Source organism: Anguilla anguilla, chromosome 6 (genome assembly GCF_013347855.1).
Source record: "Anguilla anguilla isolate fAngAng1 chromosome 6, fAngAng1.pri, whole genome shotgun sequence".
Lineage (NCBI taxonomy): Eukaryota > Metazoa > Chordata > Actinopteri > Anguilliformes > Anguillidae > Anguilla > Anguilla anguilla.
In genome coordinates, this window is record NC_049206.1 from 43,676,585 (window position 1) to 43,702,667 (window position 26,083).

A 26,083-nucleotide genomic window follows, 5' to 3' on the forward strand; every position below is an offset into this window, starting at 1 on the left:
CCCTGGAGCCAAGCTGCTACATGCAAATTCCAAACCTGCTGTCAAAGTATTAGTACATAGTTCAGTGGAAAAGGTAGAAAGGTGAACACCAACCAAAAAGCTGTAAATTATATTGCCATTGACACTTACACTTTGGCTTGTATCCCATTTCCCAACATTTAGCATATTGTCGCTCATCCCCTTTCTGTGCAGGTCCACCCATGCAAAGTTCCCACCTCCATCCTGAGGAGAAAGTCCAACCCGATTGGCTTGAGCCCAGAGCTGTCCCATAGCCCGAAATCAGGCCGGAGGGTTCACTTCAGCAACCCCGAGTTCACCGTTTACAGTAAGAACTGACAGAGATAACAGTAAGAGCTGATAGGACATAGAGTAACAGCTGAAACTTTTTAGAGGTCAAAGGTTATGGCTGAACTCCACATTCCAGAAGGTCGACAGTTCAGATCTGAGTAACAGTTCAACCTGCTTGAGTTTCTTAAGTTCTGTTCAGATTTGAGACCCATGATGAAAGTGTTTGCAGTGAAAACCGGTCAACCCACCATCCCACTCAAAATGTGGCTGCAAAACCTTTTTTAGCTTTTACAGAAAAGGCTTGAGTTTAGGTGAGTTATCATCGTAGATGGTGCAGTAAATGAACTTGCATGGCATTCATTCCCAACATGAAATATAACACAGGATAAAAGAACGTTATTCTCAAATTTTATTGTGGGACATATTTTCTGCTCGCTTTTACAAATTAGCACAACTGAACTCTTATATGATATACCTGATAGCATAATGCATAATGAACCATGACTTACTGTAAACAGGATTAAACTTCCTGGTCCATCACATCTTTCTCATCCTGAGCCACTGCCCTGGGATTCTATGTATCCAAGCTTTAAGGTTCTTGTTCATTGAGTTGTATTTTGGAGCTCAATGGCTCCCTGAAGTTACCTAATTATTACATTCGCACTATAATCCAGGACAAACCAGCGAGCACTGGGTCGGTGTATGGACAAATACAGAAGCACATTAAATCATATTTATTTACCATGATTCCACTGGATTATGGCTTTAACAAGCTCAATAGGACATATAATCGATATGAGTGCGGATCAATAATGTACTGCTGCACTGCAACATCGATTGCCCTTGACTCACTGCGTTTGATGGCATTGAGTGTTCACTCTCAAAAACTTCTGGCCTATATAATCTGTGGTCTCTGGTACTACAGACATCTTTAAAAAAGACAGATGGCTTAGCTGGATCCAAGATGGCTTGTAATTCAACACAAAGACTTTAAAAAGCCTCTCTGTACCTCACATGGAAAGAAAGGAAAGGAAGTGGTACTGTAAAGATTCTCTGGGGTTTCGCAGTATAGCAACGTAAGTTCTCTGAAGTACAGTTCATGGCTATATAATAGGAGGAGACTTCCCAACATTAACCACCGAGAACACATTTACCTAGTCGTAACTCCTCATTAGGCGTAGCTTGCTGTTCTACTCTGTGTAGTCATATGTAGTCTACTGCTTATGATTAGGGCGGTTTTGTTCTTTTGTTTGTCAAGTCGTCAATTTTTTATAGCTTTCATCGCTACTTCCTGTATCTCTTAGGGCTATTATGCACACGCTAGGGGGTTACTGCACTTTGATTCCTGATCTTTGGAATTGTGTTTGTTAGTTACTCTGGATAAGTGTCTGCTAAATATCAGTAAAATAAAATACACTCCCCTCTTTTTGAATTTCAGCATACTGCGCCCCTGGGCGTCCATACCTGCCCTTCCTGTCCTGGCTGGTCCTCCTGTTGTCTGTCCTCCTGGTGCTGCTGTTCTGTACAAGCTGGCACCAATCCCAGAGACCAAGTGAAGTCCTCCAGGCTGTGATGGGGAAGGTGGTGTGGGGCTCCTGGTTCTGGCTCACCATGCAATGACAGGCATATGCCAGAGAGGGAGCTCTGTAGCTCTGGGATTGCTCTCGACCAATTAAAAAAAGTTCTGGCACCTTGCCCAACAGGCTCTTAACAGCCAATGTCTGGGCATGATGGTAAGACGTGCACACATTAGACCAAGGCTGCACAACCTATTGTCATTTTTCAGTCCAGCGACAGAAAGCATGCATTTAAATGCCTGCTTTATTCTGTCTTTAACCTGATTTTAATTGAGGATGGGCTCAATGCCATTTGTCTTCGTGGTTATCAAGCAATTGGGAGTTTTAGCATTTATAACCTCCAGTGTGATTTCCTACTGCAATAAATCACTCTAAGCAATCTAAAGATAAAGGATGAAGACAAGGTTTTTGCAGCTGAGCATTAAACAATGGTAAAATGGCATCTACCTTAAAACAAAAAAAGGTTTACTTTTGAACGATGTACCTCTTTACAATGTAAATACAGTATTTGGGATATGGCTATGAACTGTGTAATGCAGAGGTGTGAAACTCACTGTGTGTGGATTCTGTATATGAAATACCTGTATATCTACATGTTAAACCCTCAGTGTGAACAGATTTCTGGAAATCTGCTTTGTGCCAGGCCGAACAGAATCAGTGTATTTGCTGCCACCTCATGGACTGTACAGTACATTGCTGACTTCTCTGTACATGCAGAATGCTAAGCCTGCAGCCTACAGATGAGCAAGGGATTTATGTTTTATTACGTGTTGTACCAGGAGTCGTATAATAGAGTGCTTTTCTCTGGTTTCTTTGGGACATGTATGAGCATCATGGTTTTCATTCACTCCAGTCCTCTGAATTGGTTAGTTCAGTTTAGTAAACCATAGATCATTAAGCTGTGCATGTCTTTGTAAAATACTTCTAGTACAGTACAGGGTAGGAAATTCATACTAACACAGGATGTATCATTGCAAAACCATGAATGATGTACTGACAAGGCCTCTAAAGATACTTAGAGAAGACAATGCAGTAAAAACTAGAATACAAAGCAGCAGGGTCTGTCTGGAGACCTTATTTAATTTTGCTGTTGTCACTTTTTTTGTTTTTTGTTTTTCTATTTTGGTATAACATGGACGATATTGAGTCTGGTATATAAAAAATAAAAAACTCAGGAAATTGAAATATGTCACTTTTTATTCAATAGAAATATGGCACACTGATAAGAAATACGATTTCCACAAAAGGTTTCAGGGAAATACGGTAAGTAGAAGGGCAGTTTCAAGCTTAAATGCAATTAAACACTTTCAAGCTTAAATGCAATGCAATATAATACAACAAGTGAGCAAGAGATTCTACTCAAGTGTACAAACATTTACAATAATTGGCACCTGTTCTCAATTCTGAACTAGACTATAACAGCTGTAACATAAAGATAAGTGTTCCCACTCAAATATTTATGATTGTTTTCCACAACCTTTCAATGGCTTTTTAAGACTACAAGTGAGATTTTCTATAATTGTTTTGAGTACAATTCACACCAAATTGGCCTGTTTTGAAAATGAATTTGTAAGTGGGAAATTCTTTGAAAGATGTATTCCTATCAAAATGTTGTGTTTTAGGCACGTACACACGTGTACTTTCAAAGACATCAAGTTTGCCAGAATGTTAACAGTGTCAGCACACTGTATTGATGGTCAATCAAGTGATGTGATTTAGCAAAAAAAGAAGGTGTTTTGTTAGCCGTAAATACAAAAAAGATACAAATTTTAGCTGTTTAATTTTTTGGATTTTGGCAGGTTTTCATGATTCTAAAAAGCTTCTTCCAAAGATTTTCAAAGGGTAATGGAACCTCTTTAAAAAGGAACTTCACACATTTTCAAGAGCACTGTTGGAGTTTACCTCATAACTCTACAAAGTGGCGTTCCCTCAGCATTTAGCCAAAATATTTTGACTGGGGTTTGACATAACACTGCGAAAAGCCCCCATAACACTTGAAACACAGGCCCCATAATCAATCAGAGCAGCCCCAACCTGGGAATGTGGCATTGTTTACAACGTTTCACTTTCACCACTACCAGACAAGGTAGAATATGGAGAACCACACTTTGATACTCTCAGACTCTACTGCTGTGAATGTTGAGCCAAGTAAGTATAGAATGCAGCTAACCTTCATGCTTGACAGTCTATATAACAGGAGAGGGGCTTAATGAATCACATTATGTATACCATTTCTGTGAGTCGTGAAATACACAGAAAAAAGAGTGTGTTTTAGAATGAATTTGGTTTGCGGTTCACCATCTTTCCATACTCTCACAACCAGAATAAAGAATGCTAAAAAGACACTGATTTTTCTTCCTTAATCCAATTTCAACAGTTGAATGAATGAGTGATCAGCCTCATACCAATGAGCTGGTCTTTTGTGTCACGGTACCAACTGCTTACTGGAGTGTTAGACTACTGCAAGCAGAAGTTTGATGTTCATTCACACAGCTTTTGTCATGAGGGTAAGAGGCTTTTCTACAAAAGAATATAAGCACATTGTATGAAAACTACATTAATCAGGCTCAGTTGAATTAGCAACACATCAAGCCCTCCTTAACTCCTGTGCAGAACCCTCAAACTGAACCATGGAAAAAACAGGAAAATTGGCTATTCATGCTTTTACTTGCATTTTTTGTCCTTTTTAGCCCCAGCATATCCAGCCTCCTCCCCTCAGATGCCCACCGTTCATGAACACTCTTTAAACTTGATAACTGAATATAACTGATGACCTGAACTTAACCCAGACCTATGGTGGTAAGGGACATTTGTGAGTGACGCATGCTCAGGCTTGTGGGGGGAAGGGGAGGGACAAGGAAGGAGGAGGGGCGGGATTTAGATCACGCCGCTCCTCGAGTCCACGTTTGACTCTTGTCGGGGTGTGTGGTCCAGCAGCAGCTCCTTCTCGTGGACCAGGCTGTCGAGCAGATCCTGCTGCCTGTAGTTGCGGTAGACCTTGAGGAAGGCCAGTGCCGTGAGCCCCAGCCATGTCAGCCAGGCTGCCCACAGGCCAAACTGCAAGTGAGTCAGAATGGCAACCAACCAATCACATTAGGTGTCTGCCAGTACAGCCATCTTATTAGTAGACATGCTGATGGTGATATTTTTATTAGTAGTAGTACTATAGCTGTAGTAGCAGTGTATGCAGCAGTAGTAGTCAAGTAGGTGGTGTGCAGATTATGCGTTCACCTGTTTATTAGGAGTATGGAACCCCAAATGAAGTGTGCAGTTTGATGTTTGAGACATATCGGTGGCCCTTACAAGTAGTGATTCATCAACACTTAGTATATCCAACCCATGACATCTCCTGAGACACACATGCATACACACACACATACAGTCTGTTCCAGTTGTTTCCCAAAGTTACACTGCATACCTGTGCAATAGCAAGCTGGTCGTAGAAAGTGGAGTTGTCCAAGCCAAGCTCAAGGTCAGTGTCCTGCATCTCCTCACAACTGTAAGCAAAGAAATTCATAAAATATAGCTGCAAGCAGCAATTACAGGGTTCCAGGCACACATTGTCAATTTATCTGACTAACTGCAGCTGGACATTTTGGTCATTTTGGTCTAATGTATTCCCAGTTTTCAGTATATCATCATACTTTTTGTATATTTGCTAATGAATGAATGAGGATTTCTTTTTAAAAATGTGGTTTTTATCTGTAACCTATGGTTTAAGAGGACAACACTGTGGGATCACAGTCAGTGTTAAAGCTCCACCATCTGGCCAATATATGTATGACACTTTCACTAAGTAGAAGGTTGCCATAGCAGCCTAGCTGCCAAATATGGGTACTCAAGGACTTATGGTTTCTGAGCTACACACGCTGTTATCAGAGAAAAAGAAAGAAATAATTCAGAAAAAACAACAGGATTCCAAATCTACATGCTTGGAGCCCTAATTATTGTAAATTATCATTAGTAATACAGATTTAATCAACTGGTTATCCCATGGAAACTGGACTATTGTGGTATTATTACTCATTGTTCAAAAACCATCCTTTGTAACAGGACCTAGTGAGACAGTTCTCACACTTTCAAAACAAAACCCCACTCTAACACCAGTATTTCACACAATGAGCCGTTTAACCACAGTGCCCCCTTGTGGGTCACAAACAAATTACTATCAACATATTATTTAATCATACATTCATTTCAATATTTCCCCTTTCAGTTTGGCACTTACACTTACAGTATTTTGAAATGCTCTTACCCAGAGCAACTTGTTAGTGTTTATATGACTCCATGCATTGTGTTGCAAGTCGCTCTAGGTAAGAGCATTTCAAAATACTGTAAACGGTCCCACCCACCTGCTGGGCATAGTCCCGCCCTCTGTAACTGCATCACACCACAGGTTGAATCCTACGCTGGTGATGGTGCTGGCCACAAATACCAAGAAGAGCAGGAAGGAGCTAGCCAGCAGGTTTACAAAGGCATGGAAGAAGGAGCTGAGAGAGAGAGTGTGGGAGAGAGGGGGGGGAGAGAGAGAGAGAGAGAGAGAGATGCTATGGTTACATAAGCAATGCACACCACCCAATCCTAAGAGTATGAAAACGTCATGTGATGAGAAAAGGCCAGCCTGTCAAAATTCGGACTATTATGAGCATCTAGCACTGTGTCCTGTCTGCTGGTCTTGATAGTCGCAACATCACCCCAAGGTTCACTGGACACCCCGATGGCATGTCACTGCAATATTAGCCCAGAGAACGAACACCACTGACCTCTCTAGTCGTTCTGTCCACACTGCACACAGACAAGCAGGGAAATTATTCAGTGACATGCCCAACAACTAAGAGAAAATGAAACAGAGGGCCAGCAAGTCTACAGTATTACTTCTTGTTCATAAGATTCGTTTTGTATTTCAGAGTTGCCATGGAGAAATAGCACCACATAACCTCACATTCTACCATGTCAGATTCATCACGAATCTAATCAAGCTCAAGTTAATTATGCAGCACCTTCAGCACACGCACAAATATAAAAGTGTCAGCACTACATTTACGGTAGCCACTCTTATCCAGAGCAACTGACACAGATTACATTTCTATATGACTGGATATGTGTATTGAAGTAATTCAAGTTAAAACGCCTGACTCAAGGAAACAACAACATCACCCCAGCTGGGAATTAAACGCATAACCTTTTCCAGTCCAGTTTCCCTACCATTCTACTTCTGCGTTAAGGTTTGACCTATGTCTCTGACTGTTAATTTTCACAACTCTGCTCCTCATACTGACAAACGTCAAAAACAGACTCCAAAGGCAATCAAAAGCTTAGAACCAAGACTAGATACTGAAAGCTCTCTTATACCTGCACTAAGGAAGCAATTGAGCACACCTGACAAATCAGAAACATCTGTGAAGCCATTTGTCCCAAACATTATGATGCCGTTAATGGTGGCACTATGCATAAAAACAGCGTATCATACATATTGGTTACTCGCTAAGGGACATTGGCTACTCATAATAAAGAAAATTTACTCATAATAAAAGACGCAAATTTAGATGGCGCACACAGATTCCCAACTCACTCGTCGTGGCCTTTGTACAGGAGGAAGAATATCCGCCATGCCTGTACTGCGGACAGGATGAGCGAAACTATCCCTACGAACGTGACAAAGCGACAGGAAGATTCCGGTCCCCACTCCTCCACTATGAAACGTTGCTTTCCTACGGTCATATTCTCATTCTGCCACATCCCACGCGTGAAAAGCAGGCATTTCCCATGGAAGTCATCATCGCTCTCGGAGAACGGCACCAAAGCGACAAAACCAAAAAGAAAGCATAAAAAATAGAGGATGCACTGTCCAAAAAGGAAATTATCGAGGGCCATCTCTTTTCTTTAAAGCACTGTTCCGCCGTGCTTTGCGAAATCGCGATTGCGCAGTTGCATGCACGAAACACAATCATTGCGCGCGACAGCGGGGTGAGAGGCTCCATCATGATGCGTCAGTTCATACAGCCCGGAACCCATGCTCGCGCGCTGCCGAAACGTAAATAAATACAGACATATATATTCATGTACAAAGCCATACATTCCCAAAATTGACATAAATAAAATTGCCAAATTTGTTTTGGGAACTGGTGGTATTTTCCTCTAAATCCAACAAGGTAATACCATTTGAAAACCTTCAGAGAGCTAACAGGTTCATTTGAGAGATTCCATCAATTGAGATATTTGGGGATTCCATGTGATACCTGAGGTTACTCTATAAGACTTGTATTTTTGTGGACACTATACACTGGGCGTTATCTCTGTGGCAGCACCTACAGTGTGCAGCAAAGTTTGATTTACATTCAGCATTCGAAAAGTAAGACAGAAAACCCCCCAAAATAGCTGATAATGAAGGTATTTTAATGAGTACATTTTGCAGCAGAATTTTATTTATTTATTTATTTATTTATTTATTTATTTATTTATGTATTGTTGTTAGAGATGGGAAGATGACGGTCTATAATTCCCTTTGAGAAGTGACTATGGACTTGATCTGAATGGCGGAATTATATATTATATATCCTTCCACGGGTCAGAATTTCCTTTTAATTCATGGTGCCCTATTTAATATCGTCAAAAGTCTTGGACTAAAAAGTGCTTTGGGAAGGGGGCCCACAGAGACTGCATCTACACAGGGCCCAGAATTCCGTGCTACATCCCTGTCTATGATAATACACACAGACAAACAGGAAATACAAGAAAACAGAAGCCACGAGGGCATCTTAGGCGTGCGTAAGTGGCAGGTGCAGTCAGAATAAATCCTGCAGGGCTTATGAGCAATAAGGGGATTACACAGGTCAAGAATCAATGGAGAGGAAGCAACTTTGACAGGGCCACTGTCTACTCCACTGGAACAATTCCACGTCTGATTTGCTGCACAGTTTAGAAGGTGGCATTTCTTAAATCGCAAAACAAATGTAACAAAGACCAATGTGAAGTCTATGTGTGCAACAAAGGATGTAACTTCTCCAAAAAAGGTAAATGCAATTTCTGTCAGTAACTTGTAGATAATAATAGGCAGATATCATACAGAATCTTATTTTACCTGTTCAGACAACTGAGTCCAGTTGACAGACTTTTGCTCTTTAACAGATCTTTAACAAATAATGTAATGTTATGTGTGAGTTTTTGACAAAATTGATCAGTCAGTAATCTTCAGCACTTGTTGTGTACAGTTTGGTATTCAGTCTGATAGCAGTAACATGATAAAGCAGTAACATGATAAATTCACCATTGTCTTCTCTAACCTGTTAGGAAATGTCATGATTCATTTTTTTTTAAATTATTATTTCTGTTTGTATGAGCCACACTACTGAAAAATGCACAAAGGAAGCAATGACTTGTTAAAAAGAACTTATATATTTAATTTCAGCATTGAATAACTCCACTTGTGTTGGTAGTCTGTGCCCTGTGCATTAAGCTGTGCATTAAATAATCTTTATGTTGGGGGAGACATTCAGTGTGATTGTGCTCTTATTCTTTTTCAGGAGTCTTTCAGGAGTGCTGTCCTCCATTGCTCAGGCCATGTCCAGGCATAAAAATACCTTCACTAAGCTGCTTATGAGGACCATTAGAAAATATCTGCCCGCCCCTCTTGTCTCCTTCCCTGCCCTCCCCTCCACCTAGGCTCCGCCCAGAACTGTCTCATCCTTTCCTCAACTCCTCCTCCTCCTCCCTGCTTTCTTTGCCTTCCCACTAACAGTCGAGGGGTAATTAACCCGGCTCAAGACAAGCCTAGCGGGAATGGCGGTCCTGAAAGTGACTTTCACCAAGACCAAGCGGGGCAAGCTGGCCCAGGCGCTCTGGCTCCTGAACTGGGTCTCCGTGGTAACGGGCTTCCTCCTCATCAGCCTGGGCCTCTTCCTGAAGGCGGAGATCCAGAAGCGGCGGGAGCTGATGTCCGAGCGGGAGGTCCACGCCGTGCCGAGCGTGCTGATCGCGGTGGGCCTGGCTACCTGCTGCATCAACTTCCTGGGCGGGAAGATGTGCGTGGAGGGCGCGGACGCGGCCGCCTTCCTGCGCTGGAAGCTTCTGATGCCGCCCTACATCGCGGGCACCTTCTGCTTCACCTTCTGCCTCCTGGCGGGGGCGCTGCTGTGCCACGCCGTGCGCGGGCAGCTGGAGGAGTCGCTGTCGCAGGGGCTGCGCGACGCCATGCGCTACTACAAGGACACGGACGCGCCGGGCCGCTGCTTCCTCAAGCGCTCCGTCGACGTGCTCCAGATGCAGTTCCAGTGCTGCGGCAACGCCGGCTTCCGGGACTGGTTCCAGGTCCAGTGGATCAGCAACCGCTTCCTGGACTTGTCTCGCGCCGAGGTGAAAGAGTAAGTCCACTCTCCCTGTTGCAGGAAGGAAATGCTACTTATCCACTGGTGCATCTCAGGAACATAGAATAATTCTGCAGTGTTGTTCAGTTGGAGCTCTCATGAGGTATTAAAAACAAAATGGAATAGGATGTGGCATGGAAATTGTGCTGATGTGGGTGAGCTAGCTCATTCATCATCATTGTTGGGTGTCTGTCAACTGTCCAGACAACTGGTGCGTCCTAGGAGAATGCTGATTCTATCATTTCCTGCTGCTGGATTTTGGACAAGGGGTTTTGGAACCAGGATGATGAACAGACAAGTTAGAGAATAGGCCGGGAGAATTTGAATGGCAATGGTCCAGGTAGTCAGACAGGCTAGGACAACTTGTAGGTTTACTCAAATGCATGCCCATGTATGTCCAAGACAATACATTTATCCAAGATGTCCCTGCTCACCTCAGACACACCAGTGGCAACAAACTGTATCAATGTGCACTGTGTAATGTGTTACTGTCTATCAAATGGCTTTGATTAAGTGTTCAATAATGCATCCAATAATGCATTACCGTAGCTGAACTTATCCATCTACTGAGTAGGAATGGGAGGAGGTTGTGCTTGGAAATGTATTTGGGCTATATATTTATAGACCATAAGAATATCTCTCATAAGAGATTCATTTTGGGCTGCTTTCACACATTTAACCTTTAGTCTTTAAAGAACTATAAGCATCGATACACAGTTTCTTCATTATTATTAAAGAGTACACTTTTTCAGTTACCATGCATTCCCTCCTAATCCCACCCTCCAACTTTAGAGGTCACTAAGGCATATCATCTGAAACATTATCATTTATTATTTTATCTATTTATTCAAGCATCTCGTTTTGGCTTGAAATAAAGCATTTATGGAACGTATGTCTGCATTTTGAAATGAACCCCAGGGAAACTGTTCAGTCGGACGTGAGAATGTTATGCTTCCAATGTGGTCTGGGCTTACCGTTTGTTTTGTTGTTGTCACTCACAGAGGTTACACCAAAGTATGATATACAGTATGAAGAAATGCCCCTCTCACCCATCTTCACCGTTACCTCCACCCCTGTCCCACCCCACCTCCACCTCCACCCCTTCAATCAAACCTTACCGGCAGCCGACTGAGGAGTAACGTGGAGGGGAAGTACCTGATGGATGGAGTGCCTTTCAGCTGCTGCAATCTGAACTCCCCTCGGCCCTGCATCCAGCACCAGATCACCAACAACTCCGCCCACTTCAACTACGACCACCGCACTGACGAGCTCAATTTGTGGAGACGGGGTTGTCGGCAGGCCCTGCTGGACTACTACACCCAGATCATGCGCTCCATCGGCTCCATCGTGCTCCTCATCTGGCTCTTTGAGGTGGGGGTGATGGGTGGAGGCTGCATGGAGCATTCCAGTATTCCAGTTCGCAGGCTTAGAAACAGAATGAGATCTAAGGCTCAGGAAGCTAGACATGGTAACCAGAAAGCTTATGGTTCACATACTGGGTTGGCAACTGCCATTGTATCTTTACAGAACTTAGCCAGTAATTATTCTGATAAAATGTAATCTAGTATATATGGAGATTAATGACCAGATGTGTGATGTTAATGCCTAATAGCCCTGCTTACTGCCAAGACATGAAAAACATGCTTTATAGACATGTGAACAGTGGTCATTGTGGCAAAAGGTGTGGGTCTAAAAACTGACTTCACACCATTTCCTAAGAGCAACCTCAGTGATTTGAGTCAATGTGCATACATTCTATCATTGCATGTCGAGACTCCTGTCTGGACACCAAGGGGTAGATAATTCAGACAAAATAGTCAACATGAGAATGTATACATCCGAAATTTTACTTCCTCTATGAAGTATATTTTGTGTTGTATTTGTCTATTATGGCACATAATTGTCGAAAGAGATCATTTGAATTTAATTAATCCCTCTGGCCGTGCTTCCCTCTCCCTCTACAGCTGTCTGTGCTTACCGGGGTACGCTACCTGCAGACCTCCATGGAGAACGTCCTCCGCCAGGGGGACCCAGAGTCCGAGTCCGATGGCTGGCTGCTGGAGAACAGCTTCGCAGAGACGGCCCGCTACAACTTCAACATCATCAAGAACCTGGGCAAATGTCACCAGGGTGATGAGGAGGATGATCCCAACATCAATGTTCCCACCTCTGCTCAAAGCAGGCCTGAAAATGTGTCTTCCAAACAGATGAACCTGCCTATTTAAGCCCCCTCCTCAAAGAACATGACACAGCAAACTTTCTCCCAGGTGGATATATCTGAGGCCTTACAAGTGTGACAGCTGGAACAGGAGGAGAATCTGCTCTGAGAAATTTGGAGACACAAGGTGTCGGAAAGCAAGGCTGAACCACAACCGTGTTATGAAACAGCCACACTAATGTGCGAAAGCCCCATCACGACATTGTCTTTGTGCGACGCATGAATCCTGCCTAAGCTCGACTAAAAAGCTACGCACAGAAACATTTCTAGGGAAAGGGTCTCAGATGGTGACTACAAGAACCAGGTTTTACGTAACTGCTGGGTTTTCCCTGGAGAGATCAGTGGCACACTACAGTGACACCATCACTCCAGTTGACCCAACAAAGGCAGGAGAAAGTGAACAGCAGATGAAACATGGTCCATTTTCCCAAAAGGTTTTATAAAATGTCCAGCTATCTGAAGCCTTGTGATTTTTGGGGATTTCTTTCTTAATTTTACTGACAGTGAAATTTGCTGTACCATAGGCCTCCTTGATACGGCAACTGTGAGCGTGACCATTAAGAGAAATCATACCACGTTCATAGTACGATGTGCCTCTGCCCACTCTAGATTCATAGGAACATGTTTCCAGAATCATACCAGTAAAAGGTGTTGCTTGGCAGCTATGTGTATGGCTAGGAAAATAAGTAAATACTGTTTTCCCCTGCTTGGTAAAGTAACAGCAATGTATTATGCATTTTGTAGACAACAAAGAAGGCACGGCTATACCTTTAAAGGTACACAACTACAGTCCTGGAGGGCTGGGTTGCATGCTGGTTTTTGTTCCAACCAATTACATTTGTTTTAGCTTTCTGACAGTTCTATAAACTACTGTTTCATTCCTGTACTTGTGCACAGTAAAATCTTTAGGATATACTTGCAGTTTGCAGCTGTAGCTGGTACTTATACAAATGTATGATCCTTTGTTGTGCCCCATTGCCTGGCTGTGATATATTTGTCCAATACCATTTTATTTTGCTTAATTAATTAACCATCTGACAACTATCAGCTCTTAAATGATTTTAAATAATGTGTTCAAAGTTTGACTACACTATTATGACAAGGCCTTCTGTGATTAACAATATTGTTCAAGTGAGAGGATGAAGAAGAGACAGTAAGTCCTCATGTCACACTGGATACTTTTTGAAGGGCTTGCATGTCAAAACTGATGTGTTAATGCCAGCATGAAGCCATGTGTTCTACTTTTTTCTATGCAACAAAAAAAAAATGCAAATTATTTTGTATTTTCTTGCTGTAACTACCAGAGAATAATAAACACTGTTATTTCCTTCTGTGTGTTCAATGCCAAAAACAGAAAAATGACTGGATAAAATTAAGTATTTTCAGTTTATCACTGCATCTTATTAGAGAAACACTTTCCTCAGTCACCTTACGCCCAGGACTCAGATCAAGGATCAATTTATGGATTTTATGACTAGGATCAAACGGTCAATCCCTTATCAGAAATAGGTCCAGAGCTCCAAATCAGGTATTAGACCTGTAACAGACTATTAGTTTCAAATGAGGAATTTGACCTGTAGTGGAATATCCAAAGCCCTGCAATAGATTGGCAGCCTGTCCTGGGTGTATTCTTGCCTCTCGCCCAATGCACGCTGGGATAGGCTTCAGCACCCCCCCACGACCCTGCCCAGGATAAGAGGGTATAGATCATGGATGGATGTATGGATGGAATACCCAAGTACCAGAATCTGGAGTTGGAGAGCATTTCGTTCTGGTAAGGTAGGTAATAGGGAATGGAACAGGTTAGGAGTTCTGCACCATTGGGTTTCTCACATTTCTCTCCTCTCTTCCTCACCTCTAGCACTATTATCTGTTCTGCAGTGATTTGGAGCAACACCTAATGACAGTGGGTCCAGTCACTCAGAATTTCTAATGTTAGAACTAATGGGATTTCTCTTGCACAGTTCAACTGCAATCTGTCACAGTCCACAAATCTGATTACAGGCCAGTGGCTCTGCCCAGACTGTAGGACTGATGCATGTAGTTTCTTCTCCCAGACTTTGCAAATATATGTGGAATTTATACACATATCATTCCCATGATCCGGCTTGCTGTAAATAAGTGATCTGGCTGGGACATGTAGTGTCCCTTGTGTTGTGGCTCACATTAGTTCTCTCTCTCTATCTCTCTCTCTCTCTCTCTCTCTCTCTCTCTCTCCTGTATATGCACTCTCATAACAACATGGGACACTCTTTGGCAAATAACGATATTAGACTATCAAAATCCATTGTGAAATCATGTTTATTTAAATATAGTTTTATTTACATTTTATCATTTTACTGGTGAAATAAAGTGATCATTTCGCAGACTGCTACATCTGTTCGAACACCATCTGACAGCCTCCTTATTTTAAAGAATTCATCTGAAATTGTCTACCGTATCATGTTTTTTTTTTTTTTAATTTTTTAAGTAGGCTACTAGGTCAGTAATGGACTGTTGTGGGGACGTCTTGTTTTTAGTTTTACTTGAACAAAAATGCTTCACGAATATTTATTTAGCAATAAATAGGACAGTGTTCAGATTAATGTCGTAGGAACGCGGACGCTCCCACCCCACCCACTACAACCATGTTTATTCTGCTGTAAACGGGTCAACGATAAGTCCCAGCTATCAAAAACCAAAAACATAGTTAATTACATCGGTCATTAATGTGACTTTCACTAATCACAATACAACGCGTTTTCGTTGCCGTCGTGGTAATTTGTGAAAGTGACTCGGGTTCTATTTTCTGACGTAGTCAAGCTCTTATTCTGCTGTTTCAAGGCGAACCAACACCCCGTTAAACATAATTCAGACAGTACACATGCACTTTGTCCCTCCAAACATCGTGGGACCGTTTTTGAATCAGAGAGAATACTGATTCTGAACGCTCGGTCAGAAGACGAGGAGCAGTGAACAGTAAGTATGGTTTTAAATGCGTGTGTTTTAGATGTCGGCGGCGGAGCCTCAGTTTGTTTGAAGGAATGAGGATTATTTCAATGGCTGCTTGCAGATCGGCTGCTGGACAGCGCTCTGAATGACAGCGACATCAAACTTCTCCATTTTCTGTTGTTTTGCATTCCCAACACGTCCGGGCGTTTGGTTTTGTTTGCGAGAAATGTTGTAAATAAAAATACGAAATTGTGGTTGAAATATGATTTCACAGTTATTGCATGGGCGAGGCCTGTACTTGTTTGTACAATTACTGTAGCCTGTGAAATACCATGGTTATTTATGTGATATAGGCATATTTATTATATTGAAGCTGAATTGATTTTATCTTGGATTTGAAAGTTAAAATGTATAATGTTCCCAATTTACCGCTACTTCTTTTGTTGTATTTATGTGTTCGTTTTTTTCTGTCGATATCTAGCCATCAACGTTGTTTATGCAAGCAGGCAACTGTGCCTGTGATGTAGGCTAACAGCAAATATTGAGCAAGAACTCGGGGAGAAAAATCAATTCAGTAATGTTTAGCAAAATACGCTTGTGTTGAGCGCAGAATCGTGCTCTGGACCTAAAAATATTGGTACCAAAGTAATGCAACATATTATGCAGTTAGCTGCAGTTCCCTTTGTTTATTAGAGCAGTTAACGGGTAAGCAATGTTCCTCCCTGTAATGAAGCAGTGACCGTGCATAGGTAAATACACTAGTGGTCTGTTGATTGACTGAATGAGACAAGTCGAAACTTGCACCAGATATTTTCACAGGCCTTCCCTGATGAAGAATAGAGAGAGATATCATTACTGATGTAAACGCAGCTGTAGGCTAGGTATTGTGCAGACGAGGCCGAGCATTATGGATTTTATTAATTGTAATATTTATTATTAAATCTGCTTGCAACAGTAGACTATGGATGCTCAAATCTGGACGTCAAATCCAAATTCAGCCCTGGTTTTCTTTCCCCCAGGTAATTAACTGTACAATTAGTGCTATTCATCGAACAGACTGTCTTCAGGCCTGTCTCCCAGGTAAAGGGAGGGTAGAAAACCAATATTTTCAAGGGCCTTGATTTGAGTAACAGGGATATAGACCGAAGTGGCATAAGTAGCACTGGTCTCCATTTGTTTTATTGTAATGCATTATGACAACTTAACTGGTCTAACAGAGTTTATTATGGAAGGTGAAACTTGCAGAAAGATCGTACAGCTTTTTTTACAGAGGCTTGTATGACTGTCTTCACAGGGTAGACAGCGGGAAAAGCAGTGACTGAGACCATGAAGACGGCAGTTCACTTCCTCCTGGTGCTTGGCTCGCTCCTCCATGTCACCATCCGAGCCCAGGAGCTGAGCTCTGATGTCACGGAGCTGGCCCTCAAGAACGCGGACTTCGCCATGAGCCTGTACCGCGAGATCGCCAGCGCCAGCGACGACAACGTCTTCTTCTCGCCCCTGTGCGTGTCGTCGGCCCTCGCCGCTCTGTCGACGGGCGCCCAGGGGGCCACCCGCGAAAAGATCCTCCAGGGGCTCGGCGTCGCCCCCCTGGAGCAGGACGGCCAGCCGGAGCGGATCCCGGACCTCTTCCACAAGCTTCAGGAGGCGGTGACCAAGAACGAGGCGCTGCAGTTCGACCAGGCCGCCGCCCTCTTCGTCCGCCAGCAGCTGGAGGTGGAGACGGCCTTCAGCGACCTGATCAAGAAGTACTTCGGCGCCGACGTCAACAAGGTGGACTTCGCCAACGCGCAGGCCAGCAAGACCGCCATCAACGAATACGTCAAAAGCAAGACGGGGGGCAAGGTGATGGAGGTGGTCGGCACCGTGGACCCCCAAACCGCGCTAATGCTCATTAGCTCCGTCTTCTTTCAAGGTGATGGGGCCTTTGATCGAAGTTCAGCGGGAGCTGGGGCTGTTCACGATTCACACTGAGGAATGCAAGGAAAAATGGGAGATTTAGTTAATGGCTTATTCAAGAGCAATTTGTATCAATTGTAATTTAATTTTATGTATGCTGTTGTATTACTTGATTTTTGGGCATTTTAAAGCTTATGAATATGGTTTTGGAATATATTATTATGGAATATGTGTTTTTGTTAGTTATTTAATCACTGCAACAACATTTATGAAAATTGGGTTAATTTTTCAAGTGTGTAAAGTCAAAGAAAATTAATAGTATGTTGGCAGCATAGAAAGTTACAGATTTTGAAAACTACCCTGGATCTTCAGAGTATCTTGGGCTTATGAAATCTTTCTTTCATTCTTTCATTTTTAACATAAATATGATCTTGTCTTTACTGTCTGGAATCTCTGCATCTTATGTAATGTTGCATGGCAGCTTAATTGACTGAGACAGATGTATGACTTAATAGAATTACTGAAGTGAATAAAGGATAACACATGTGGTTTGCCTTCTTGTACCCAGGGAACTGGGCGCTTCCATTCAGCACCAGCTCCTCGCCAGAGGAGCGTTTCTTCATCAACAAGTACAAAATCATCCAGGTCCCCATGATGTTCAACAGTGACAAGTACTACCTGGCCTACGACCCCACCGTGAAGATGGGCGCTCTGAAGCTTCCGTACCAGGGGGGCGTGGCCATGCTCGTCCTCCTGCCCGACAAGGACGTAGACTACACCTCCGTCGACGAGGTGCTCACCGGAGAACGCTTCCTCGGCTGGATAAAGAGGCTGAAGAAAACGTAATAGCATGTGCGCCGCTTTCTCGCGACGCCCGTTCTAAGGGCGTCGCTGCGTTCCGTCACACGCCCACATAGGGGCAGCATAGCTCAGGAGGTAAGAGCGGTTGTCTGGCAGTCGGAGGGTTGCCGGTTCGATCCCCCGCCCCGGGCGTGTCGAAGTGTCCCTGAGCAAGACTCCTAACTCCTAATTGCTCCCAACGAGCTGATTGGTACCTTGCATGGCAGCCTTTCACCGTTGGCGTGTGAGTGTGTGTGTGTGTGTGTGTGTGTGAATGGGTGAATGAGAGGCATCAATTGTAGAGCGCTTTGGATAAAAGCGCTATATAAATGCAGTCCATTTACCATTACCATTTATGTTAACACTGGTGCCCAATCCAATGATAGCTTCCAATATGGACTAGCTGACTGACGAACCAGAACAGTGGGTTGGTTGCTGAAAGTTTGAATTCAGTGCCAGGTACAGTGCATGACCACAGCAAGAATTCAGACAGACAAACAGGCTGAAAATACACTTCAAGTAACTGTAAAAGATAAGTTTAATCTTATCTTTGGTTGAAATATCTTATTTTTGTACAGGCACAATATAAAAAGTGACATTTAAGTCATTGTGAGTGAATTGTGAATAAATGCTATAAAAATGATACGTAGCCTCTGGAAAAGTAGGGTCATTGTACACACTACTTAGGAAATGCTTGATGCGCATTTTCTTGCTTTAGTCCACATACTCTGAATGCCCCTATACCACCCATTCTAAAGCTGGCTGGTCATTATATTTAAGTATCTAAAATATACTTCATTGCACAAAAAGGTGTCTGGGCCAGTTGAATCATGCAACAAAACTGAAATAGTATAATAGTATTTCAAAAACCCAGAAAGGTAACTAATCCTTAAATGTCATCTTAAATAATAAAGCACTTCTGAAAATGCTTGTCTAAGCTGGTGTCATAAGGACAGACACCATAAACATGTCTGCATAATCACATTAAGTATTACATAACATTACGTAACATTAATGAAACATGATATTTTGAGTGCATTGCATGCTGAAAAATATTACATGGTGAGTACCTTCTTGCCAAAGCATTACCCATAATTTTACAATAATTACATTACAGTGACTAAATGCATTTGTATTGCATAACCCTCCTATGCTAACATTACATTTTCATGATATCGCAGCAAACTGGAGGTGCAGCTGCCCAGGTTCTCACTGGAGCAGTCATACGCTTTGAAGGCGGTCCTGTCTGACCTGGGCATTTACAACGTGTCCGAGAGTGCAGACCTCTCCGGAGTGAGCAAGGAGCCTAATCTGAGCCTGTCAGAGGTCAGTATCGCACACGGTCTGTGCAAAATCAGGACCTAAGACACCATTACTGTCCTTAACTGTCTCCTGACAGTCCTGGGTGTATAATGTAGTATTATGGGTAGGGAATGGGGCTTGTATCCCAAAGGTTGCGGGTTTGATTCCAAGGTACAACACTACTGTTGTACTGTTGAGCAAAGTACTTAACTTCAGTATATATCCAGCTATGTTAAATGCTAAAATTTGTGTAAGTTGCCATGGATTAGAGTGTCTGCTAAATGTCAGAAATGTAAAAAAAAATGTAAAGTACTGTGGAGTACTAATTCACTGTGTGTGAGACAGTGTGTCTTGTCTTGTAATGCCTTCATTTCACTCTCTGCACAAGACCTTGCATTACATGTATGCTGATGCACATACTGTACACAGTATGAATTAAATGGTTGATTTTAGCTTGTCTTCATGGTGCGCTGCTGACAAATTGGCTTTAATTGTGCTGTGATTTCACTGTAAAGGCAGTGTGATTTCAGCATCAATTTCAGTTTCACTTAATGCCGCTGTGATTTCAAAGTTAAACTGTAGGATGCTGTTATTTCAGTGTGACTTCGTGATGCTGTGATTTCCATGAAACTCAATGGTGCGAGTTGTGAGTTGAGTGTGAATTAGTGTTGCAGTGTCTCAGCTAATTTAAATAATATGTTATAATGTCTTTACTATGCAGTGCTTTCAATGTGTCTTTAGGGCAGTGTTATAAGTCTGTCACAGTTGAACTGTGCTTTATGTGCATGTTTATTCCACACTAGTCACTGCAATTTAGCTGTGCAGTGCTTTCACTGTCTTAACTGTGCACTGTTATCAATGTGATGTAACTGTGCCTCAGTTTCAGTGTGTCTTAACTATAGATTGTTTAATTGCATTCATAATACTGTGGTTTTCAGATGATTCACAAGGCCAAGATTGAGGTTAAGGAGTCTGGTACCGCTACCGCGGAAACCGATCTCAACACACTCTCCGCACCCCCCCGCCTCATCTTCAACAGGCCCTTCCTCTTTGTCATCTACCATGAGGCCACCAACAGCCCTCTGTTCATGGGCAGGGTCATAGATCCCACCAAGAAGTAACTATTCCAATGGGCAGACTGCTGAACATGACTCTCCATTATCCCACTTTAAACTTGCTTGCTTTACATCTGTTTCAGCTAAACGTAGCGTTTGCTTTTGTCTGCCGTGCACTTATGAATATAATAATGTGTATTCATCTGTGACATCCATAACTCATCAAAAGCAGACAAAGCTAATGTAATTGCAGAGAAATGGATGGTCATCCACAGGACACTCACATAGTATAGATACACAAATTAAGGATGTTTGCTGTGTTTTTAAAGACCCTGTCTGTCACTTTTTAATAGTCACATCATATGAAAATGACAAAGTTCTTATACTGCCTATTTGTTATTGGTCTTCTGAAGACCAAACTGCTTGCATTCCATTATAGGAAATTACATTTTAGCCAATCGTAGTCATCGTATCTGTTTAGTGGGCTGCCAATCAAAAGTGATCTTGTAGTGAATATTCATTATAGGCCGTTATACACATCTTGTAAGTTTTCCGGGCTCTCATACTTTTCCTCAAAGGAGATATTATTTTTCCGTTTATAAATTTGGAGACCTTTTTTTCATAATGTGGCTTAATGAATACTTTAAATGTTGAAAAAGTGATATACAGGGTAGTTAGCAGAACACACATGCATTAACGCAGTTATTATTTATGCGCTGCTAAATGTGAGAGTAGAAAAATCACGTCACTGAATTCCAGGTGTGTTTTTCTATCAGTAGATTATCAGATTTTAGAGCACATGAAGTTTTTAAAGAGGTGTAATAATTAGCATTCCCTTACTATGTCTCAGTTGGAAACAAGGGAACAAATGTAAGATGCTATGTTACCTGAAATGCTAAATAAATGACCTTCCGTTCTACAAATCTGTTTTGGTCGTTCAGATTTTGAAATACCATGGGTATAACGTGGCAGTGCAGCTACAGTTTGTGTGCGTGTGTTTGCATATATGTGTGTGTGTGTGTGTGTGTGTGTGTGTGTGTGTGTGTGTGTGCCTGTTTGCATGTGTGCGTGCATGCATACATTAATGTGCGTGTGTCTTTGTGGATTTGCTCTTGCAGTTATCCCAGGTGACCTACTTATGACTGTCTCTGCCTAAAGTCGCCAACACGCCATTTACATATATGAACAAAATACTGTTGTATTTCTCTCATTAAATCCTTGCTTCAAGCACACCAGCACAATGTTGTTTGTTTTCTCCTTATATATCATTGTGATGGTTTTCTGGGTATTCTGTGACATACTTGAGCAATGCCATGACACTTTTCAAAATTAATTTTTTTTAATACAAAAATGTACTTTTGCAAATTTCACCTGGGATTTCACATACGTCCTATTTGTCATTGCAGATTAGGGCCAGTAGAGAGCAGCAAAAGCATATTGTACAAAATGTAAATTCATCATGTACCCAGATCCATAAATAAAATGGACCATGGGGAAGACTTTAATCACAATTCTGCAACTAGCAGTGATTAATGTCTTGCTTGCAGATGATTTCAATAAAAAAGTTAAAAATAAAAATTGAATTAATTTTATTCCTTTGCATATTATAACCATAATATAAAATAAAATAGAAAGTACTATTTAAAATTAATTTTCCCTGAAAGGACCATAATCCTGTGGGTGCAATTGTTTGCTTACATTCTCAACAATTAGTCTGCTGAGCTACACTCAAATTGCAAGTGACTATATACTATGCACAACACATTACACAAGCTTCGGAAAAGTGACAACAAGATTGTCAGTTTACATAGCTTTTCAGATGACTTACCTCATGGGCCAAGTGTCTTGACAGTCTTGTGACCTGAAGCGGTGACACTTATCTTTGCTTTTGGCCTTAGGGCAGGTCTGTATCCTGATACCAGAAGTGGCCTGATCCCTGACCCCTCCAGCTGCCCTGTTTCACATGTAGGGTCACCATGTATTGGCTCCTCTCTGCTCTACAGCCTAACACCTGCTGCTAAAAATACTTTTTCTAGCTCTTAGACACCAGGCAGTCCTCAAGTCCATTATCAAACTTTCACCTAGGCTCGATATGAGTGCACAGACTATGTAGTCTGTAGATAATCAGAGCACTAATTTAGTCTGGAAAATGTTGGGCTGAACGGCCTGTTCTCGTCGCTGTGTTGTGTTGTGTTGTGTTGTGCTGTGCTGTGCTGTGCTGTGCTGTGCTGTGTTGTGTTGTGTTGTGTTGTGTTATGTTATGTTATGTTATGTTATGTTATGTTATGTTATGTTATGCTATGTTATGTTACAGACATTACCCAGGGAAGAAAAGAAAAATTAAGCAGCATATCTGAGGTATGCATCTTGGAATAATGTCTAGAAAATCGCATAGCAAGGGCATGGTTTTCAGGCTCACCATATATCTATCCTCTCTGTCATATGCCAGAGCACTTCTAAGTGACCTCCTAAGACCCGTAAATTCATTTTTGTTCTCTGTAGGGCACATGAGCAGGGCCGGCCCGTGGAATAAACACTCTATGTGGTCGTTTAGGGCCACAACCGCCAGGGGGGCCCACACGACCGCCAGGGGGGCCACACGATCCAATGTTTATCTAAGGTAAATTAAGTCATTTTCGTAATAACGTTATTCATTCCCTATCGCGGAACTAGCGGTCTAAATTTAAAATGTAATGGCAACAGAACATTTCATAACAACGTAATGCAAGAAGGATGTTACCAAGAGAATGCCCCCCCCGCCCCTCGACAGAATCCAACAGCATTACTCCGCCCCCCCCCCCCCCCCCCCCTTTGTTGAACGCATTCCACGGAATTGTTTAGGGCCATCAAAATCCTAGGGCCGGCCCTGCACGAGTCTTTGGTTTTAATCTCAAGAACCCTATATTCTACTATACTGAAGCATACACTAGGTTTGTCCAATAAGGGACATTCAATAAAAATGAAATAATATTTTTTTAAACATTTCCATTGCAACATGTTTCTGTCACCCATGACCCTCGTAATTGTATTAGGTAAAAAAAAATGTGAAGTTTTTGTCTGCATTTCAGGAGAATAGGGAAACTATTGTTAACCCTACACAGTCAACCCTACTTCCATAATTGCCTCACTGAGTCCGGCATGTCAACTTTTTTAAATATATAACTGAAGGGTCAGCCCCTTCCTCAATAACTATTGTACAGAACTCCTGGTCCAGTCCCTGCTGGTCTCACGTCTATGCTCTTGCAGTTCCCTTCTTGCTGGTCCCCCTGTTTGCACTGCCAAATCCCTGCAGCTAACACAGAATGCGGCTAGACAACTTGTCTAGAATCTTCCCGAGTGTGCGATGTCGCAATCGTCCTCATTTCGTGTTGGCTGCCTGATATTTCCATTGGCTGCCTTATTACGATTAAAACCTTGGTCTTTGCCTACGGGGCAGTTAAAGGAAATATCTCCACCATACCTCCAATCAATCTTTAAACCGTAGGCCAGATTAATCTGCTCCACAGCTCCTGAGAGGGTGACTATCCATTCCCTCCATGGTCTCAAAATCTCAAAGCAGAATCTTTTCCTCGCTTCAGATGCATTACATTACATTACATTACAGTACAGGCATTTGGCAGACGCTCTTATCCAGAGCGACGTACAACAAAGTGTATAATACAGACTGAGACCCATCTTCCTCAGTGATCACGGTTAACACAGCTGATACCCCTTCGGATCAAGGTATGCCAATAACATTGCACAGTGATTGAAAGTGTGACAGATTGGGAAAAGTTCCAAACGATCAAAGCGTTCATTGAACTTTCCTTTCATTCAAACCATGGTAGGTTTGTTTACAGGACAGAGCACTGCCATCACAACCGTGACTAAACACTTGGTTTTCTGCAGCAATTTTAGCAGACTAAGCTGCATGAGTCAATACCGCTACCTAAATGGTTAAACTCACATTTTTCCTGAAAAGGGTTTTCTTGAGAGCGGACGAAAATGTATTTTCCATGAAGAGTTGGGATTTTTTAGCACGGCAGCACAGACAAACGTGCGTGCTGATTTCATATGGTTTCTGTGTCCCCCCCTGAAAGCAGGTCACGGTCTATAATTAGAATGCGCACCCAAGCAAAATGTTTTGTAAAAGAAACCTGTAAAATAATCTAATGTCTGCCGTGAGATATGGGACACGTGGCCGTCTGCAGGCAAACGCATTTCACATGTGGGATATGTTGCTGACAATATGGGTGAAGTAAAAGGTCAGAGTGCATTTGTTACATCATAGGTTTTACAAGGTTAAATAAATGAATAAATATATTCTGTAGAATTCATTCATCCTGTTTCTCTTTCATGATTTTAACTGTTTTTATTGGCAATTCCTATTGTAAAAATTCCACTTGTAAAAAATACCTGTATCACATGTGTTGGAAATGGAGATTGGCGCTGGAATTCCTCCTGAAATTTACAGGCAATGGAGCCCTGTCACTTCTGATCATGTCATGGATTGTAACTAATCCAACGTGTGTCATATACAACCAGTCAAACCAACCCAAGCCCAGACCTCATCTTCAGTCACTCCACAATAACTTGTGTGTTGTTAAAAGGGGATAAAGGGGACTGTTAAATGATATATTCACAGCAAAAACTTAAGTGCACTTAAACCAGAAACCAGCAATTTCTATGATCAATGACAGGTAGCTTAGCAAGGATTCTAAGATATTTTGTAAGTATTTGGATTCTCAAATGCATGTATTTTAAGTGGAGAGTGCCTGCTATGCTGACTGTTGGTCTGAAATATATTGATCCGGAACCAGGTTTTTTTTTAATGCATGTTAACATTTTTCCTTTCAAAAGTGGGTACTGTCAGGTGGATATGGATGTTATTGCCCTCAGTCTGATTTTGTTTTTCCATATAATTTCAATTTAGTTTTATGCTGTTTTACTGGAAGTTTTCAATGTTCCATGAACCTGGTTCTGAAAGGTTTATGACAGATTTCTTTGTAATTTAAATAAGTAACCCGCACATTATACAGTAAATTCCTCAGTTGGTGCTAGAGGTAGGCAGTGATCAGGAAGATTTTCCTGTCTTCCTGAGTGGTGTTCTTCTTATGTTGTTCTATTCTTCTAATGAGGGTGAATGTAGGCAATCACTGTCAACAGACAACACTTTTCTACTCTTTTCTGTTCCTCGCACTCTCTCTTTCTCTCTCTCTTTTCCTCTCGCTCTCCTCTTTCTCTCACACACACATGCATGCACACACACACACACACACCCCGGTGCACACACACACACACACACACACACACACAGGCACATATACAGGAACACACACACACACACACAGGTACATATACAGGAACACACACACACACACACACAGGCACACACAGGCACACACACATGTGCGTGGACACACACACGCACGCACGCACACACACACACACACACACACACACACACACACACACGCAGACACATACAGTACACGCACACACACATTCACTTTCACACTCTGTTCTGTCATATACAAATTATCCAGGTATGGCTATTGTAAACTTGTGTAGATATACCTAATAATATGTGTAGTCACACATGTAGTTTTATAGCACTTTCATAAGATGAAA

General features: G+C 42.1%; 3 protein-coding genes across 4 annotated transcripts; 2 read left to right on the forward strand and 1 right to left on the reverse strand.

The window, feature by feature from the left end:
- Positions 1-3,044: 3,044 nt before the first annotated feature.
- On the reverse strand, positions 3,045-7,833 carry LOC118229111 (transmembrane protein 179-like). Its single transcript, XM_035420798.1, has 4 exons — positions 7,438-7,833; positions 6,218-6,355; positions 5,284-5,362; positions 3,045-4,922 (listed from the first exon to the last, which is right to left on the reverse strand). Exons 1-4 carry the CDS (start codon positions 7,737-7,739, stop codon positions 4,743-4,745), a joined length of 699 nt encoding a protein of 232 aa, XP_035276689.1. The 5' UTR covers positions 7,740-7,833; the 3' UTR covers positions 3,045-4,742.
- A 1,811-nt stretch (positions 7,834-9,644) lies between these two features.
- On the forward strand, positions 9,645-12,453 carry LOC118230673 (photoreceptor outer segment membrane glycoprotein 2-like). The gene is made up of 3 exons (XM_035423888.1): positions 9,645-10,225; positions 11,353-11,599; positions 12,193-12,453. The coding sequence occupies exons 1-3, from the start codon at positions 9,645-9,647 to the stop codon at positions 12,451-12,453; spliced, it is 1,089 nt and encodes a 362-aa protein (XP_035279779.1).
- A 2,507-nt stretch (positions 12,454-14,960) lies between these two features.
- On the forward strand, positions 14,961-21,705 carry serpina10a (serpin peptidase inhibitor, clade A (alpha-1 antiproteinase, antitrypsin), member 10a). 2 transcript variants are annotated; one of them, XM_035420320.1, is made up of 6 exons: positions 14,961-15,404; positions 16,397-16,457; positions 16,672-17,292; positions 17,845-18,118; positions 19,298-19,442; positions 20,357-21,705. In XM_035420320.1, exons 3-6 carry the CDS (start codon positions 16,704-16,706, stop codon positions 20,537-20,539), a joined length of 1,191 nt encoding a protein of 396 aa, XP_035276211.1. In that variant the 5' UTR covers positions 14,961-15,404; positions 16,397-16,457; positions 16,672-16,703; the 3' UTR covers positions 20,540-21,705. The 2 variants fall into 2 exon arrangements, with proteins under 2 accessions (XP_035276211.1, XP_035276210.1); XM_035420319.1 differs by lacking the exon at positions 16,397-16,457 and having other exon boundaries at positions 14,967-15,404.
- The last annotated feature ends 4,378 nt before the right edge of the window (positions 21,706-26,083 follow it).